The sequence below is a fragment of the Bos mutus genome, chromosome 22 (assembly GCF_027580195.1).
Source record: "Bos mutus isolate GX-2022 chromosome 22, NWIPB_WYAK_1.1, whole genome shotgun sequence".
NCBI lineage: Eukaryota > Metazoa > Chordata > Mammalia > Artiodactyla > Bovidae > Bos > Bos mutus.
In genome coordinates this window covers 69,170,422-69,187,520 of record NC_091638.1, presented here as the reverse complement: position 1 = coordinate 69,187,520, position 17,099 = coordinate 69,170,422, and the positions used below count along the sequence as shown (strand labels likewise).

The following is a 17,099-nucleotide window of genomic DNA, read 5'->3' as shown; positions in this document are numbered from 1 at the left end:
TAAAGCGCAGGCTAGTCTGTAGGGGGCGCCAATAAACCTTTCTGGAATTGAGCTCTCAGCTCGGCTCCCAGGGCCTGGTGAAGCTTCTCTGGTTCCCTAGCGATCCCTCTACTCACAGCCCTGGGCCGAGCCTTCCGTCCCCTCCCCCGCTCAATGTGTCCTGCCAGTTCCCTGAGGAGCGCTGGCCCTAGGCCGGCCACACAGTAGCTGCTCAAAAGGACTGACCCAAATAGGAGCAAATGACCCTCCCTGGGGGACGGCGGCACGGTTTGCAGTGCGCGGAATTCCAGCGGCCAGCCGGCTGCAGTTCTCAATTACCATATTAGAGATAAGGACCTGGATGTCCCCGAAGCCCGATCGCGCTCCGTCTCCCGGAGTCCAGGCGGCCGTATCTCCGCTCGCCGCCTCAACGCCTCCCTGATGTCGGCCCCAAGTGCCTCAGTTTCCCTCATATGTAAAGCGGGGACATCTTTTGAAATTCTTGTCAGTGCTAGCGCTCTCTCCGCCCGGGAAGCCCCAGGCGACAGACAGAGACTCCGCGGCACAGACGTGGGCTTTATTAGCATTTTAGTATCGGGCGTAGGTCCGCAGCGTTACCACGGAGGAAAGGGTTCCGGCGAAGTTAGGGTTAATCTCGGCTCGCAACTGGCGCAGGCGCGTGGGGTGGGGTCACGGGGCCGCTTCCAGCAGGTAAGGGCGGAAAAACTTCCAACTTCCGATGGGGGCCGAGCCCCTCCGTGGTCCTCGCACACACCGGAAGGGGACCGAACTTTGGGTCAGACCTCAGTCTTCCGAAAGGAACGAATCCGAGCCTCGTTTTGCATAAGGCCTGCAGAAAAGACTTCCGCCCGCTCCCAAGATGGCCACCAGCAGCGGTTGGGAGCTTCGGTTGCGGGGTGGAAGGTCACTGGGAGGGGGCGGAGCCTCCTCTCCCCAAGTTCCGGCTCAACCAGGACTGGAGGAAGCGCGTCCAGCTGGGGCTTTGTCGCATTTGCGTTGCCGTGCCCGCGCTCTTCGGGCGAGGAAGCCCCTTCAGGGTGGGAAGAAGAAAAGGTAGAATGAATTAGCTTATCCTGGCAGCCCGAAGCAAGGCCCCTCCGCTTACGGAATCCCACCACCAAGTGAGATCTGGGAGGAGATAAAAGAGCGTAGATCCTAACAGGCCTTGTATGGAGAGGTTTCCTGACTACTAAGCATGGTCCCTCCATGTTGCGAGCAGAAAGAAAGGACGCCTACGGTCCTGTAAGCGCCAGAGCCGGAGACTTAGCACCTGGAAGATGGGACCATAATTTGAAAATCAAAGAAGTGGTTCGGAAATTGAGGCCAAGAACCCGGCTATCCGAAGTGGGTCGGCCAGGAGCACAAATGCCTCGTGCTCCGGGGATTTGGGGAGCCCAGGAGCCTTGGCCTGCTGGAGCAGGGTCAGGTCCCCGAATACCCTGGGACTCGGGAAGGGTCTGGCTGCAGGCGAGGAGTCCCAAAACTGCAAATCCCGACGTGCACTGGGACAGCCCAGTGGGAGGAGGCCCGGGAGCACAGGTCCCGGCGTGGTCCGGGACTGCGGGGCACCTCAGCCAGCCCTCACCTTGAAGGAGACGTGAAACTCGTCGCTCATCCTCCGGAGCTCGCGGCCATATCGCTGTGCAGCCCAGAGGTTGGGGGGCGCCGAACGCGAGCGGCCCCTAAAGGGGCCGAGATCCTCCTCCTCCGTCTCTTCATTATCCTCTGGCCCCGCGGGGTAGGAGCTGTGACGACTCCGGGTCTCCACAGCCCCAGTGCCTGCAGAGAAGATCAGACGGTGGGGATGACTTGAATTTCAACTCCTCTCGCGTCCCCAGCCCTGCAGCAGTGTTAGTGTAGTTTCGAACTAATTTCTCATTAATCCCACAAATCTTAATTGAGCCCCAATATGGGCCAGACCCTGTGGCTCAGATGGTAAAGAATCTGCCTGCAATGCGGGAGATCTGGGTTCGATCCGTGGGTGGGGAAGATCCACTGGAGAAGGGAAAGGCTACCCACTCCAGTATTCTTGCCTGGAGAATCCCACGGACAGAAGAGCCTGGCGGGCTACAGTCCTGTGAGGTTGCAGAGTCCGACACAATTGAGCGAGTAACACTTTCAACGGGCCAGACCTTTCGGTTTATAGAATGACTTTACCTCTGTGCTTGGTACAGAATAAGGGCATAAATAGTGGTTACAGCTGTGAGTGTAAGATCCAGGGACTTCCCAGCAACTCCCTGGGAGGTTAACTCTTTCATCAGCTCCAGTCCCCTGCGGAGGAAATCAGTCTCCTGGTTGAGGAGGTACCCCAACCAAGCCAGACAGGGTTGAACCCCACCTCCGCAGGTGACCTGCTGGGGCCCATTTGTTTCACTGGTGTGACCTACAGGAGACCTAGAAGCCCTTTGAGAAAAAGAACCTGTCAGCATATCTGTACCTCTCACAGCACCCACTTTGAACAAACTGTCCAGAAAGTTCTGTTGATTTTTTATGGTAACACTTAAGGAGCACGCACTAGGTCCTGGGCATTACCTCATTATCCTAAGCATGCCAGGAGATAAGTACTAATATTGCTTCTACGGTATAGATGAAAAGACAAGCTTGGAGAGGTTTAGACTTGCCCTGAGTGACACAGTTGGGAAGTTCTGAGGTTTGAAGTCCCTACAGGTTTGTTGGAATCCAGAGTCCAGTGATAATCCATTGAGCTATACGTCATCCTTTATCCAACCACCCTTCAACTCCCTGAGCCTGTGTCTTCACCTCTTTATGGGGATAAACCTAGTTCTTAATGCCAGTGACTTGCCTCACATAAACAGCGTGAAAGTCCTTTATAAGCTGAAAGTGTGTGATGGATCATTGTTCAAAGAGGTGTGTCCTGAGTTTGTCTGGCTTTTGCGTGTGTTCCATCCCCCTAATTCCTGTCAACCCCACCCCCATACCCAGACCAACAACCTAGAACACTCCCAGGAGCATAAATCCAGAGCCGGATTGAAAGACAAGCATGGAACAAGTACAGGGAACAGCATCCACAGCAAGGTATGTCTGTCAGGGAGGCATCCTGAAGAAAGTATGATCTAGGCCAGGTCTTGAAGCCAGGGGTAACTGTCTCATCCTCTCCCAAAGGCCTGTGGGCCAGCTCCAGGGCTGGGGCCTCCAAGGGTCCCAGCTCCAAACACAGGGCTGGGAAAGCCAAGAAAAGAAGAGGGGGCTGGATCCAGAAAGGCCTAGGCTAAGAGGGTGGCTGGAATTCCTAAACTTCACCAAAGCCTGGGCTCAGGTAGGCAGGGACACCATAAAGCCTTTGAGGAACGAGGTGGCGTTCCTCAGCGGGGAACAGGCAGCTAAATCAGCAGTCCAGATTGGGGCTGGGGCTACGGAGCTGAGAGCAGCAAGAGCCCTGATGAGAACAGGCCCGTCTACAGAGGACTGTCCGGTTCCATGGGGCATGGGCATCAGGGCAGAAGTCCCCCCCTCCCCCGCATTCCTGCTTTGTGACCTTGGGCCCTTTCTTTTTAATCCCTTGGGGTCTCGGTGTTGTCCTCTGTGAAATGGGGGCAGCCCCCAGTACCCCCATGAGGACAAACGACACAGAGAAAGAACCCTGTTCTGCCCTTTTCATGTCCTGAAGCCTCGCATTTTCCCGGTGAGAGGCCAAGTTCTCCCTATTTTACACATGAGGAAATAGAAGCACAGAGAGGTTAGGAACCTGCCCAGGGTCACACAGCTGGCACACCCTGCTTGGTCACTTAAATGCTCAGGAACTATCAGCTATTTTTCTGCTTTACTAGCACTAAGAACCCACAGCCTCCACACTTGACAGATGCAGGGCCCAGTGGTCAGAAGGCAAGTGACGTAGGCAGGCACTTGGCTTGGGCCTTGCCCTCCTGCCTGGGAATCAGAACCAGCAGAACAGCAGCACTCCCTGTGTCAGCTTGGCAGCGTGCTTCATGTCCATGAATTCCTTATGTCCTTGCCACATCCTGGGAGGGAAGGTTACTCACTGTCCCCATTTTACAGAAAAGAAAACTAAGGCATAGAGAGGGTAAGTAACTTGCCCAAAGTCACACAGCTAGTAGGTGACAGATGCCAACCCAACCAGTCTGGCTCCTGGGTCTGTGTATTTAACTCTCATGCCCCAGGCTCCTTTCAGCAGCACCATGAGCTCCCGTGGGGGCTCAGGTCTGGAAAGGCAACCCTAGGCCTAATGTGACTGCCAGCTCTGCCAGGAGCCTACCCATGGAGTGGGGATTTTTACCGAAGCCATGAATTAAGCAGTGCCAAGCCAGCCATTGTCAAAATGACACTCAAATGTGTAAACTGAACATTTAAGTGTCCTATTTACTAGGAAAAAAATTTGAGTATTTTTCTGTGAACTCCCTGGGGGAGCAGACATGCCTACCCACTCCATCCATCCAACCTTCAATCAGCGGTCACTCCTTCATGCCCCTAGATAGTGCAAGGCGTCCTCTCCCAGTCTTGGGAAGGAAAGGAGGCGGGAGGAGGCGTGGCTTCTGGTTGTGAGCATGCTCTCTCGCCATCCTTCCAGAGTGCAGGCCTGGGGCTGGGTGGGAAAGTGGGAGGGACCTATGGCTGGAGGTGTCAGGAGCCCCAAACTTAAAGTTCTTTACTCACTGGCTTTCTGGGTAAGTGGGTGGGGCTGAACACATCCACATTCCCGCTCCTGTGAGCATCCTTGCACACTTCACTAGAACAGTGCTGTTCCAGACAGCTGGAGGCAGTGAGGTTGTGCCATCAGGTGGGGTTGGGTTTGGATCCTGCTCTACCACCTGGGGGGTTCACATGTTGCTCGACTTCAGCAGGAGAGCAGCTCGGCGCTCCCCCCTGGAGCAGGCATGTGGCCTGACCTGTCTCAGCCCAGGCTTCCTGTGTCCCCTAAAGCCATTTGGAGTATGAAAGCCCCTTACTGGCCTGTAGAGAACATACCTCCACCTTGCTCAGAGCTGAGAAAATCAGAAAACACGATAAAGCAGAGGCTGGCAAGTGTTTTCTGTAAAGGGTCAGAGAGGAAATGTTTGGGGCATCGCAGGCCACATAGCCTGTCACAACTACTCAACATTGTGGCCAGGGCTTGAAAGCAGCCGTAAACAATATACACGTGCTTGTGCACTGCTGCGTTCCACTAAAATTGTATTTGGAACACTGAAATAAAATACTGTTCTTTGGAGTTCTGTCAACTGTTTAAAAGTGTCAAAAAAAAAAGTGTCAAAATCATTCTTAGCTCATGGGCTACACAACAAAGAGGAGTTTAGCCTTTGGATGTGGTTTGCCAACCTCTGCTCTAAACCCAACTATGTCTGTCCTCTGCCTAAAACTTTCAATGGCTCCCTGTTGCCTATGAGATAAACTCCAAACTCCTGGGCATGGCCTTCAGGGCCCTTACATTCTTACGTTCCAGCCTGCACTCCCTTGTCTGCCATCAGGGTGGCATTGGTTATTCATGTCTCTCTATTCCCTCTAAATGAATGGCAATCCCCAGGTCTGCTCAGGGCCTGGGCCAACTCACTGCAACAACAACTGCAGTAATAGTAAGAATAGCAGACCCTCCTCTCTGCTAGGCACTGTTTCTAAGCATTTTTCCTGTATTCATGCATCAGATTCTCTTGACAACGCAATGAGGTGGGACTACTTCTAGTCCCATTTTACTGGGATAAAAAATCTGAGGCACTCAGTATTTATGGCAGCACTACTTACAATAGCCAAGATATGGAAGCAACCTAAATGTCCAACAGAAAGATAAAGAAAGTTTCCTTGGTGGCTCAGCTGGTAAAGAATCTGCCTGGCAACACAGGAGACCTGGGTTTGATCTCTGGGTCAGGAAGATTCCTTGGAGAAGGAAATGGCAACCCACTCCAGTATTCTTGTCTGGAGAATTCCATGGACAAAGAAGATGTATATATAAACAATGAAATACTACTCCGCCACTAAAAAAAAAAAGTGAAATAATGCCATTTGCAGCACCAAGGATGGACCTAGAGATAATCACACTAAGCGAAGTGAGTCAGACAAAAATACGGAATCCAAAACTGATACAGGAGACTCCCCTGGTGGTCCAGTGGTTAAAATCCCATGCATTCAATGCAGCGGGCATATGTTTGATCCTTAGTGGGGGAACTAAGATCCCATAGGCCTCCTGGTGTGGCCAAAAACAAGACAAACAAAAAATGATACAAATCAACATATTTACAAAATAGAAATAGACTCACAGACATAGAAAACAAACTGCCTCCTGGTGCTGCCGAAAACAAAACAGGACAAACAAAGAATGATACAAATGAGTTTACTTACAAAACAGAAACAGACATGGAAAACAAATTTATGATTACCACAGGGGGAAAAAGGGGAGTGGGGGTAGGGAGGATTAACTAGGCCTTTGGGATTTCTTTTTTTTTTTCTTTGGCAGCACTGCATGGCTTATGCGATCTCAGTTCCCCAACCAGGAATCGAACCTAGGCCATGTCAGTGAAAGCGCTGTGTCCTAACCACTGGACCACCAGGGAATTCTGGACTTTGGGATTCATAGGCACATGCAGATGACACCACCCTTATGGCAGAAAGTGAAGAAGAACTAAAGAGCCTCTTGATGAAAGTGAAAGAGGAGAGTGAGAAAGCTGGCTTAAAGCTCAACATTCAGAAAACTAAGATCATTGCATCCGGTCCCATCACTTCATGGCAAATAGATGGGGAAACAGTGGAAACTGGCTGACTTTATTTTTCTGGGCTCCAAAATCACTGCAAATGGTGACTGCAGCCATGAAATTAAAAGATGCTTACTCCTTGGAAGGAAAGTTATGACCAACCTAGACAGCATATTGAAAAGCAGAGACATTACTTTGTCAACAAAGGTCTGTCTAGTCAAGGCTATGGTTTTTCCAGTGGTCATGTATGGATGTGAGAGTTGGACTATAAAGAAGGCTGAGTGCCAAAGAATTGATGCTTTTGAACTGTGGTATTAGAGAAGACTCTTGACAGTCCGAGATCCAACCAGTCCATCCTAAAGGACATCAGTCCTGGGTGTTCATTGGTAGGACTGATGTTGAAGCTGAAGCTCCAATACTTTGGCCACCTGATGCGAAGACTGACTCATTGGAAAAGACCCTGATGCTGGGAAAGATTGAGGGCAGGACGAGAGGGGAATGACAGAGGATGAGATGGTTGGATGGCATCACCGACTCAATGGACATGGGTTTGGGTGGACTCCGGGAGATGGTGATGGACAGGGAGGTCTGGTGTTCTGCGGTTCATGGGGTCGCAGAGTCGGACACGACTGAGTGAGTGAACTGAACTATATATAAAGTAGATAAACAACAAGGATTTACTGTGTAGCACTGGGAACTATGTTGAATATCTTGTAATAACCTACGGAAAAGAATCTGAAAAAGACTATATATATGCATATATATATATATAACTGACTCACTTTGCTGTACACCTGAAACTAACATATCATTATAAATCAACCTGGAGAAGGTCATGGCAACCCCCTCTAGTATTCTTGCCTGGAGAATCCCATGGACAGAGGATTCTGGTAGGCTACAGTCCATAGGGTCATAAAGAGTCAGACACGACTGAGCGACTGACATTTTCACTTTCACAAATCAACTATGGGCTTCCCGTAGTTACCACTGGGCACTAGTGGTAAAGAATCTGCCTGCAATGCAAGAGACATGGGTTCAATCCCTGGGTCGGGAAGATCCCCTGGAGAAGGGAATGGCAACCGGCTCCAGTATTCCCGCCTGGAAAATTCCATGAGCAGAGGAGCCTGGCGGACTATAGTCCATGGGGCCACAAAGAGTCAGACACGACTGAGCACATAAATCAGCTATACTTCAATTAAAAAAAAAAAGCCAGGGTGAAGCCTGCAGTCTGGCCCGGGGCCTGGCACTGGGCTGCTTTTCTCACCGTGTGTCGCCCTTCCCCTCTCTACCATTCACACACCAGCTGCTCCAGGCACCCAGCTACACACGGGAGCTGGCACAGCACACAAGGTGGCCACAGGCCCGCCCTGGAGACACGCACAGTTCACCGAGCAGGGGCTTGGAGGCAGGGAATGTGAAGAGTGGCAGCACCCTGCCCATGCGGAGGGGGACAGTGGCCCGGTGGCTCTGGCAGGTTATCAGCACCTGCGGGTCTTTCATGGAAAACCACTTGAAACTAAGTCAAAAGGAATCCAGGGCAGGTCTCTTACATCCCTTGCAGGCCTTGTCATGGCTGGGCCTGGAGCTGGGCCACCTTTCCCCCTTGGGGCCTCAGGTGCCCCCACCCGCGGGATGGGCCCCTAGTGAGTGCAAGAGGTTTTGCCACTCCTATTTCATTCACTCATAGCACAGAAATGGTCCTTTCCAGCTCCCTGCCTTGGCACTCCAGCTCTGATGATGCCGGGCTCCTCACACTTGGCCAGCTTACACTGCATACGAGCCAAGCCCCGCACCGCCTCCCTCACTGGGCTGATACCAACACAGCTCTGGTTAAGGCCAACTCCCTGCCAGTTCCCACAGGCACCTGGGCGGCCAGCATGGCTGGAGAAAAGCACAGCCGTGCCACCTCTGTTCAAATTCACAGCCATAAGACCCAGTGGCCCCCCGAGTTGCCCAGCACACCTTCCAACTCCATACTCTGGGCCAGACAACTACTTCAAACCTGTTCTTCCCTCTCTCGACCTCAACCTCCACCTCTCTCCCCACCTTCACTCCTGGTTCAAGACCTGGCTTCCTTTCACCAAGAAATTGGAAGCATCCACGAGAGAAACATCTACTAGTTCCTGTGAGGTGTCTCCTTGCCCTCCTCCACCCCTCCACTGCACTCAGCTGAGCTGCCCCTCCCCTGAACACCAGACCACTCTCTCCTACTCAAGTAAGCTTCCTTTCTCCCCTGCATCCCCCAGTATTTTCCTAACTGGATTACTCCATCAACTTATAAACATGCTCTTTCGGGAGTTCCTTGATGGTTAAGACTCCACACTTCCATTGCAGGGAGCATGGGTTTGAGTCCTGGTCAGGGAATTAAGACCGCACAAGCCACATGGTACAGCCAAAAAAAAAGAACCTCTTTTTTCTTTTTATCTTAAGTAATAAAACAATCCTTCCTTGACTCTCCTTGGGCCTTCAGGTGCCGCTGGCTCCTCTGTTCCTCTTTGCCAGAGCTCAGCTGCCAAGAGCGGGCTCTCCTTTCTACCCCCAATTCTCTTCCCATCATCCCTCCCCACTCTCCACCCAAGCTTCCCCAGCCCTAGGTCCAGTCCAGCACTCCACTCCCAGCAGCGCTCAAAGGAGCATCGCCCAGTTCAACACTCCCCTCCCTACCACATGGCTCCCTCCTTCTCAGACCCCAGTGCGGGCTCCTCTGCTTCTGCTGCCCTCTGCAGCCTGGAGCTCCAGACACAGCCCAAGCCCTACCCTGTCTACACTGTCTCCCAGGGCCCACCAAACACTTCATCAGCAATGGCCAACTCCCACATGTATCTATCCCTACTAGAAATCTCCAACTGGATGCCCAAAAGGTACCTCTAACCTGACCTGGCCCAAGCAGGGCTCCTGATCTCGCCCCACACCATCTCAGTTCCACCTCAGTTGAGAGCAACTCCATCCTTCCAGGCACCCAAGCCATCCTCTTTGGGCCTCACACATCTGTCTATCAGCAAATCCCACCAGCTCGACCTTCAAAAGAAACCCAGAGCCTAGCTCTAATACTTACCACTTCCACCACCACCACCACGCTCGCACCAGCTACCATCCTCCCCCGTGGCACCACCCCTACCTTTGCCCATTGGAGACCTGTCTCCACCCAGGGGCCCTGGTGATTCTCTTGAGGTCCAAATCAGATCAGAGTCCTCCAGGTTTTCACTCAACCTGAAAGCCAGAGCCTTGACCTGGGCCTTCAAGGCTCTGCCCTTCAGCCCCTCCCCTTCCCTGATCTCTGGAGGAGTCTCTAAGGCCCTCCTCTCACTGCCCTCAGGGTCTTTGCATTTGCCCTGCCCTCCACCTAGGTGAAGGAAATGGCAACCCACTCCAGTATTCTTGCCTGGAAAATTCCATGGACAGAGGACCCTGGTGGGCTACAGTCCATGGGGTCACAAAGAGCTGGACTTGACTGAGTGACTAACACTGCCCTCTGTCTGCGGGCATCCCTGCCAGCATCTGTCTTCCCACAGATCTCTGGCTCACTCCTCATCAGATTCTAGCCTTGGCTCAAATGTTGCTTCTTACCAAGGCCCTAGTAGCTCAGTTGGTAAAGAATCACCTGCAGTGCAGGAGACCTGAGTTTGATCCCTGGGTCAGGAAGATCCCCTGGAGAAGGAAATGGCAACCCACTCCAGCATTCTTGCCTGGGAAATCCATGGACAGAGGAGCCTGGAGGGCTACAGTCCATGGGGTCCCAAGAGTCAGACATGACTTAGCAACTAAACCACTACCACCAAGGCCCACCCTGACCACCTCAGTTTAAATCACTCCCTCGAGCCCCCAGCACTCCGGATTCCAAAGAGAAAGTCAAGGGTATGTCACCTAAGGCATCACCTGCTACGGCACCATATCACTGACTGGTTTGTTTGTTTCTTGGTTTATGACTTGTCTCCCCCTATCTTCTAGAATGTAGGCAACCACAAGGGTAAGAGCTTCTCTTCTAGTCCCTGATGAACCCCTGGCAGCTGGTACACACATTCAGCACTTGACACAGAAGATGGGGACAGCCAGATACAGGATGGGAAGCAGTTTCAAGCAGAAAAACTCTAAGTGCAAAAATCTCAAAGTTAAAGAAAGCCTGTGGAGTTCAGTGTGACATACAGCAGGCTGGCTGGTGGGGGTGGGGTCTTTTTTTCTTTTTATTTTTTTTTTTTTTTTTAGAGATTGTATCCCTAATAACTGAATATCAACCTTTCTTCTTTCTTTCTTTTTTGACTGTAATCCTAGTTCCCTGACCAGGCATTGAACCCCGGGGTCCTTGGCAGTGAAAGCCCTGAGCGTTAACCACTGGACCACCAGGGAACTCCCTGGGGTGGGGGCATTAATAAGCCTTCCTGCTCCTGAAAATGGAAGGGTGTCACATCGGCAGCAGTTAAGGGACATGAGTTTTGTTTTCAGAAGATGTCTGTGGTTGTTCCAGGTGCCAAGGCTTGGGCTGGGCACCCTGGTGGTAGGGACTACTAAGACATGGCTGCTGCCCTCCAGGGCCCATCCTTCCATCTCAGCTGGGTCTCCCTCAGTAGATATAGAGGACAGCTGATGCTTTCCCAGTCCCACACAGACCCGCTGCCTGGTAGGGCTGTCTGCCTCTTGGGATTACCTGGCCCTGGCGATGTTAAGGACAGCACCGTGTGGGTGTGAGCCACAGGGTGGGAAAGAACAGAGCTGGGGACTGGATCCAGGATCTCAAGGAAAGCACTAGCCTGGGGCAAGGCACCACAGAGTCTTTTAGCCCAAAGGAAATGCTGAGTATGACCTTAGGCAAGTCATTTCCCCTTTCTGGCCTCTCAGTGATTCTGTCCTGGTCCTGTGCTAAGAGCTACATACTTGGAGCATTTACTAAACACCAGCTCTATAATTAAGTGCTTCTAAGGTATGCCTGTTAATCTTCCCCACAGCATTACCAGGGTGGTGATGAATTGCTGTTTTACAGAAGAGGAAACTGAGGTGCAGAGTGGTGAGGACTTACTCAGAGCCCTCCAGAGTGTGGATGTGGCTGGGGTGAAGAGAGCTACTGGGCTGGAGGCAAGCTGGACAGGCAGGTGGTTGTTGGGTGGGGGGCGGGGGTTGCCTACCTCCATGGTGGCTGCTGCCGGCCGGCTGCCCCTGCTGGTGACCAGCTTCCCCCAGGAGGCCTGGGGCTGTTAGCCAGTGCTTGCTGAGACCTGGGGGCCTGTCCCCTGTGGGGCTGGGGCCCAGGCCCCTATCTGCAGGGCTGGAGTCTTCCTGCTCACTCTGCTCAAACTCTGGGATCTGGAACATGCTCTGGGCTGCAGGGGGGCAAGATGACAAGTAATTAGAGAACAGCGGGAACTAAGGCTGGCTGGCAGGGTTGGGGGCGCAGGTGTCCCTGGCTCCCTCTCCCACCTCAGCACCCCAGGTCCACCCTGCTTCCCTGGCGCACATCTGTCCGTTGAGTCTGGGCCGGCAGGAAGCTCGACTTATCCGCCCAGGATCTAAAACTCTCAGAGCCCTAGGGCTGGAGAGAAGCCTCAGGCCCCTGCCCAGGCTTCAGTCAGACCCGCCCGCGGTAACGGCACACAGATCTCACCCCAAGCCCGATAATGAGGCCCCTGACCCGGGCCCGCCGCGTCCCTTTAGCAAAAAGAGAGCCCGGCCCTAGTTGCCTGGGTAACGGAAACTGTCACGGGCCCGGCCCAATCAGCTCTTGAAATGTCAGCTGGCCAGCAGGCGGGCCCCACTCCTTGGGGCCCCGCCCACTGCCTTCCTCCTGATTCTCTTCTACGTCTCCGGATGCTCAGCTCTCGACTTCCTTATGCCTTGGGCGTTGTTGGAGCCGCTGAGGGATTCTCCGGGGTCCCCATTTGGAAGCCAGCTCCTGCTGACAAGTCCTTCAGCCCCTCTGGGACTTAATTCCCACTCCTGTAAAATGGAGATAATGACACCTCTTTCAGGAGTCAGTGATCCTTGTAAACTGGGCGGTGATTACTGTGGGTGAAAGCACTTTGCAAAGCAGTAATCGAAGCTCAGCCGTCGGAGGCAACTGTTGTTGCTGTTGTCACTGCTCCATCCGAACCGGGTGACCGGCTCGGGAAGCGCCCCTCCCTTCTCCTCGCGGTGGAAACCTCGCACCGCCCGCGTCAGGGGCGCCACTCCTCGCGCCAGCTCGGGGGCACTAGAGATAAGCGAGGGAGCCTCCACCAGGGGCAGGATGACTGTCCCGGCGCAGAAGGGAAAGGGGCCCCTAGGAGAGTGACATAGGACTTGCGGAGGCCTCGCGCCTGGCAGACGGCAGGCCAGGTGAGCGGGAAACGCCGCCCCCTAGGGAATGGGCGGGCGGGCTCGCGCGGGACGCGGGGGCCCCGCGGATTAAGGCCCGGGGGCGGGGCCCGGAGGCCATCTTGGCTGAGGGCGGAAGTTTCCCTCTGAGGCCGAGTGAAGGGAAGTCGTTACCGCCCCGGATCGGGCGGCACAATCTTGATTTGGGGATGGGGAAGAGAAGCATGGGAATCGCCAGCTTTCTATGGAAGCGAGGGCCGGTAGCTCCAGGCAATGCCCACCCGGGCGCAGGCCGGATGCGGCGCAGCCGGAACGTCAAGGCCGCTCGCCGCCTCTAGTAACCCCTGGCGCCCGGCGGTGGCTCAAGTTGCGCCAATTCTCGAACAGCTCCGCGCCGGGTGCGGCGCGGGCCTGCGTAGCCAGGACCAGACCCTGAGCAATTTGCGTAGCGAACGGCGGCCGCGCAGGCGCAGGAGGGGGCGGAGCAGCGGGAGCCAGGGAGCTGGAGCCCCGGGTCCCAGCGACCGGAGCCGGCTCCCGCAGCCGCGGCCTGAGGACCGGGCGTCGGCCTCCTCCCGCCCCCCCGCGGCTGGAGAGTGGACGCAGTGGGGGGTGGGGTGGGCCAGCGTCCGGAATCCTGAGGACGGAAGGCAGAGGCCCTCCCCATCCGGATTGTTGGAGGGGAGAGAGCCCTCCAGTTTGGGGAGGGGGAGAGCCAGACGTTGAGCGTCCCCAGCAGCGGCCGCTGCTCTGAACAGACTGGCGTTGGCCGGCTCTCCCCCTCCTGCCGGGACGACTCCAGCGACCGAGGCCAGGGACCCCCTTTCCTTCGGCTTCTGCACCCCCTTCCCCCCATCCCCGGCTTTGAGCCTGGCCTGGAGAGGAGTACTCCCCACTCTGCCCTGGAGAGGAAGGGCTGTCTTTCCACACCCCGTAGTGAGGGACCCAGGTTGCCTGTGCCCCGCGAAGGCAAGGGCCCCTCTGTCGAGGGCGGGAGGGCCCGGCCAACCACCACTGCTTTCCGCCTGAGCACCCTACAACTCCCACCCCTCCGTATTTATTTCCCTGGCCCCCTGCCGGCCCCTCCATCTCTGTCTTCAGGGTTCAGGCCTCCCTCCCTGACATGGAGAGTAACCTGTCTGGCTTGGTGCCTGCTGCTGGGCTGGTACCTGCGCTGCCGCCCGCCGTGACCCTGGGGCTGACTGCGGCCTACACCACCCTGTACGCCCTGCTCTTCTTCTCGGTCTATGCCCAGCTCTGGCTGGTACTCCTGTATGGGCACAAGCGTCTCAGCTATCAGACGGTGTTCCTGGCGCTCTGTCTGCTCTGGGCTGCCCTGCGTACCACCCTGTTCTCTTTCTACTTTCGAGACACACCCCGAGCCAACCACCTGGGGCCCCTGCCCTTTTGGCTTCTCTACTGCTGTCCTGTCTGCCTGCAGTTCTTCACACTGACGCTCATGAACCTCTACTTTGCTCAGGTAACCATGGTGATGGGTGGGGGTAGGCCTGTGGGGTAGCAAGCCCCAGGGCCCCAAAGAATAATGGGCCTCTCTGCCCCCAGGTGGTGTTCAAAGCCAAGGCAAAGCGTCGGCCAGAGATGAGCCGAGGCTTGTAAGTACTGGTGGGTTCAGTCCCCAGGTCAGGGCCAGGGAGAAGCCCAGTGTCCATTCCTTCCCCCTGGTAGGGCTGAGGGGAGTACAGCCCAGGATGCTTGGGGAAGGCTCGGGAACATTAGGCACCTGGTGCAGATGGTCTGCAGAGGTACTACATATGTGAAGCTCAACTGTAATAAAAACCAGTGAAATATGGTGAAGGGAGAGGGTGCCAGTGTCATCCATGATGGAGGAAGAGCTGGAGGCTCCGGCCCTCGGAAGCTCCAAAGGGCACTTCTGGGTGACCTTGGGCAGTGGTAACTCCTGTCCTTTATACAACATCTCACAGTTTATTAAGAGCTTTCACAGACATCTTTAATATTTACAACTTACCTTCGAAGCTGATGTATCCCCATTTGAGAGATGAAGACACTGAGGCCCAGCAAGGCTAAGCAACATGTTCAAGGTCGCACACCTGGCAGGAGGTAGAGCCAGGGCTTAAACTCAGATTTCTGACTCCCAATCCAGTGCTCTTTCTGCTGTACCACAGCTGTCAGTCATATTCTGACCTCTTTAGCCTCAGTTTCCTCATCTGTAAAACTGGAGGAGTGGGGTTCAGACTGCGTGGCCTGAGGTTCTGACTGACACCCGGGTCTCCTGGGAAGGGTTGGGTGGTTGGGGAGTGGCAAGGGTGGTCGCCTGGGGCTGACTGTGCTGTGGGCCGCAGGCTGGCTGTCCGAGGGGCCTTCGTGGGGGCCTCGCTGCTCTTTCTGCTGGTGAATGTGCTGTGCGCCATGCTGTCCCGCCGGCGCCGGGCACAGCCCTGGGCCCTCCTGCTGGTGCGTGTCCTGGTGAGCGACTCCCTGTTTGTTATCTGCGCACTCTCTCTTGCCGCCTGCCTCTGCCTTGTGGCCCGGCGGGCCCCCTCCACCAGCATCTACCTGGAGGCCAAGGTAGGGCCACAAGCGCTGATGCCTGGGTGTCTTTGGGGCGTTTTTTGGGGTCTTCAGAGTAGAGAGAAAGCTGAAACCTCCCCTCCCTAAGGGTCCCCTGTTGTCATCTTTGCCAGGGGACCAGTGTGTGCCAGGCAGCTGCAATGGGTGGCGCCATGGTCCTGCTCTATGCCAGCCGGGCCTGCTACAACCTGGCGGCCCTGGCCTTGGCCCCCCGGAGCCGGCTGGACGCCTTCGATTACGACTGGTACAACGTCTCTGATCAGGTGGGCATTCGACACATCTGCCGCCTCCCCAGTAGCTGTGGCTCCTGGCCCCCAGCTGGCCTGGGTCCTGTCTGGGGGCCCCATTGGCACGACTGCAGATCGGCACAGCCCCTGCCTCCCCACAGGCGGACCTGGTGAACGACCTGGGGAACAAAGGCTACCTGGTGTTTGGCCTCATCCTCTTTGTGTGGGAGCTGCTGCCCACCACCCTGCTGGTGGGCTTCTTCCGGGTACATCGGCCCCCGCAGGACCTGGTGAGGGCCAGTGGAGAGGGGCGGCACTGGCGGTCCCTGGGCTGGGTTCTGGGGGTGTGGGAGGCCAGTGGGGGGCAGAAGGAAGCATCAATGGTGGCTCCCTTCCCTAGAGCACCAGCCGCATCCTCAACGGGCAGGTCTTTGGCTCCCGTTCCTACTTCTTCGACCGGGCACACTGCGAGGATGAGGGCTGCTCTTGGGAGCATAGCCGGGGTGAGAGCACCAGGTAGGAGTCCCGGCCCCACCCGAGGACCCCTGGGCTCTCAGGTTGCTCCACCAAGCCATGGGGTCCTAGAGCAGGTCTTGCCACCCACCTCTGCCCATGCCATGGTCTATACTAGGTGAAGTCCCCTCTGGTTTGCTCTTGCTAAAGTCCCTACCTCACCCCCCAAGATGCAGTTTGCCATAGTCAGAGAAGTCTGGGTCACTGAGCTCTGTTCTCGGTCAGTCTCTCTCCTCCCCCAACTCTGGTGACTGTGGTCCTAGTGACTGCTGGGGGACTGACCCTGTTTCTCTGCCTGCAGCATGTCAGGCAGCCTAGGCTCCAGCAGCTGGTATGGCACCATCGGGCGGGAACCAGGCTGGTGTGGAGGCAGCCAGACTCGGACCACGCCCCTGCTCTTCTCCCAGGTTCTGGGACCAGGCGGCCACCACCACAGTCTCTACTCCACCCCACAGACGTGATCCCCCTTCATCTCCCCGCAGAACACCCAGACCCCAGCCCCTCCCACCCCAGACCCTTGTGCCAAGTTCATCTGCTGCTTCTTGCCCAGGATCCCCGGGGGCTGTGGCTGCCTCTTCCCCAGGCCGGCTCCTTGCTACTCCTGATGCAGTGGGCTTGTGCTGTCCCCTAGGATGGGGGGGCATGGCCCTGGCTGCCAGATGCTCACGGCGCCCTGGCATGACCCACCCCACCACCTCCGCTTCCACTCCGGAGCCAGCTACCTCTCCTGCGTCTGCCACTCAATAAACAGTGTCTGTGCCCCAAGTCCATTTGCTGTCCATCAGTTGTCTGCTTGTGTTTCTCACACCATCATCTGTTCGGTCTAAGGCTGATTGGACACTGGCCCTCGAAGGGGGCTACTGGGCTGGGC

At 55.5% G+C, this 17,099-nt stretch overlaps 2 protein-coding genes across 5 annotated transcripts; one reads left to right on the top strand and one right to left on the bottom strand.

Annotated features, from left to right (window-relative positions):
• Positions 1 to 541: 541 nt before the first annotated feature.
• BAD (BCL2 associated agonist of cell death) lies at positions 542 to 12,389 on the bottom strand. 3 transcript variants are annotated; one of them, XM_005894121.3, is made up of 4 exons: positions 12,250 to 12,389; positions 11,774 to 11,968; positions 1,586 to 1,779; positions 542 to 1,030 (listed from the first exon to the last, which is right to left on the bottom strand). In XM_005894121.3, the coding sequence occupies exons 2-4, from the start codon at positions 11,958 to 11,960 to the stop codon at positions 905 to 907; spliced, it is 507 nt and encodes a 168-aa protein (XP_005894183.1). In that variant the 5' UTR covers positions 11,961 to 11,968; positions 12,250 to 12,389; the 3' UTR covers positions 542 to 904. The 3 variants fall into 3 exon arrangements, with proteins under 3 accessions (XP_005894183.1, XP_070216276.1, XP_014333191.1); XM_070360175.1 differs by lacking the exon at positions 12,250 to 12,389 and adding an exon at positions 12,103 to 12,243; XM_014477705.2 differs by lacking the exon at positions 12,250 to 12,389 and adding an exon at positions 12,066 to 12,225.
• A 107-nt stretch (positions 12,390 to 12,496) lies between these two features.
• Positions 12,497 to 16,745, top strand: GPR137 (G protein-coupled receptor 137). Of its 2 annotated transcripts, XM_070360173.1 has the most exons (8): positions 12,497 to 12,959; positions 14,040 to 14,418; positions 14,502 to 14,551; positions 15,260 to 15,485; positions 15,602 to 15,751; positions 15,877 to 16,005; positions 16,116 to 16,231; positions 16,530 to 16,745. In XM_070360173.1, the coding sequence occupies exons 2-8, from the start codon at positions 14,062 to 14,064 to the stop codon at positions 16,687 to 16,689; spliced, it is 1,188 nt and encodes a 395-aa protein (XP_070216274.1). In that variant the 5' UTR covers positions 12,497 to 12,959; positions 14,040 to 14,061; the 3' UTR covers positions 16,690 to 16,745. The 2 variants fall into 2 exon arrangements, with proteins under 2 accessions (XP_070216274.1, XP_005894181.1); XM_005894119.2 differs by lacking the exon at positions 12,497 to 12,959 and having other exon boundaries at positions 13,015 to 14,418.
• Positions 16,746 to 17,099: the final 354 nt, after the last annotated feature.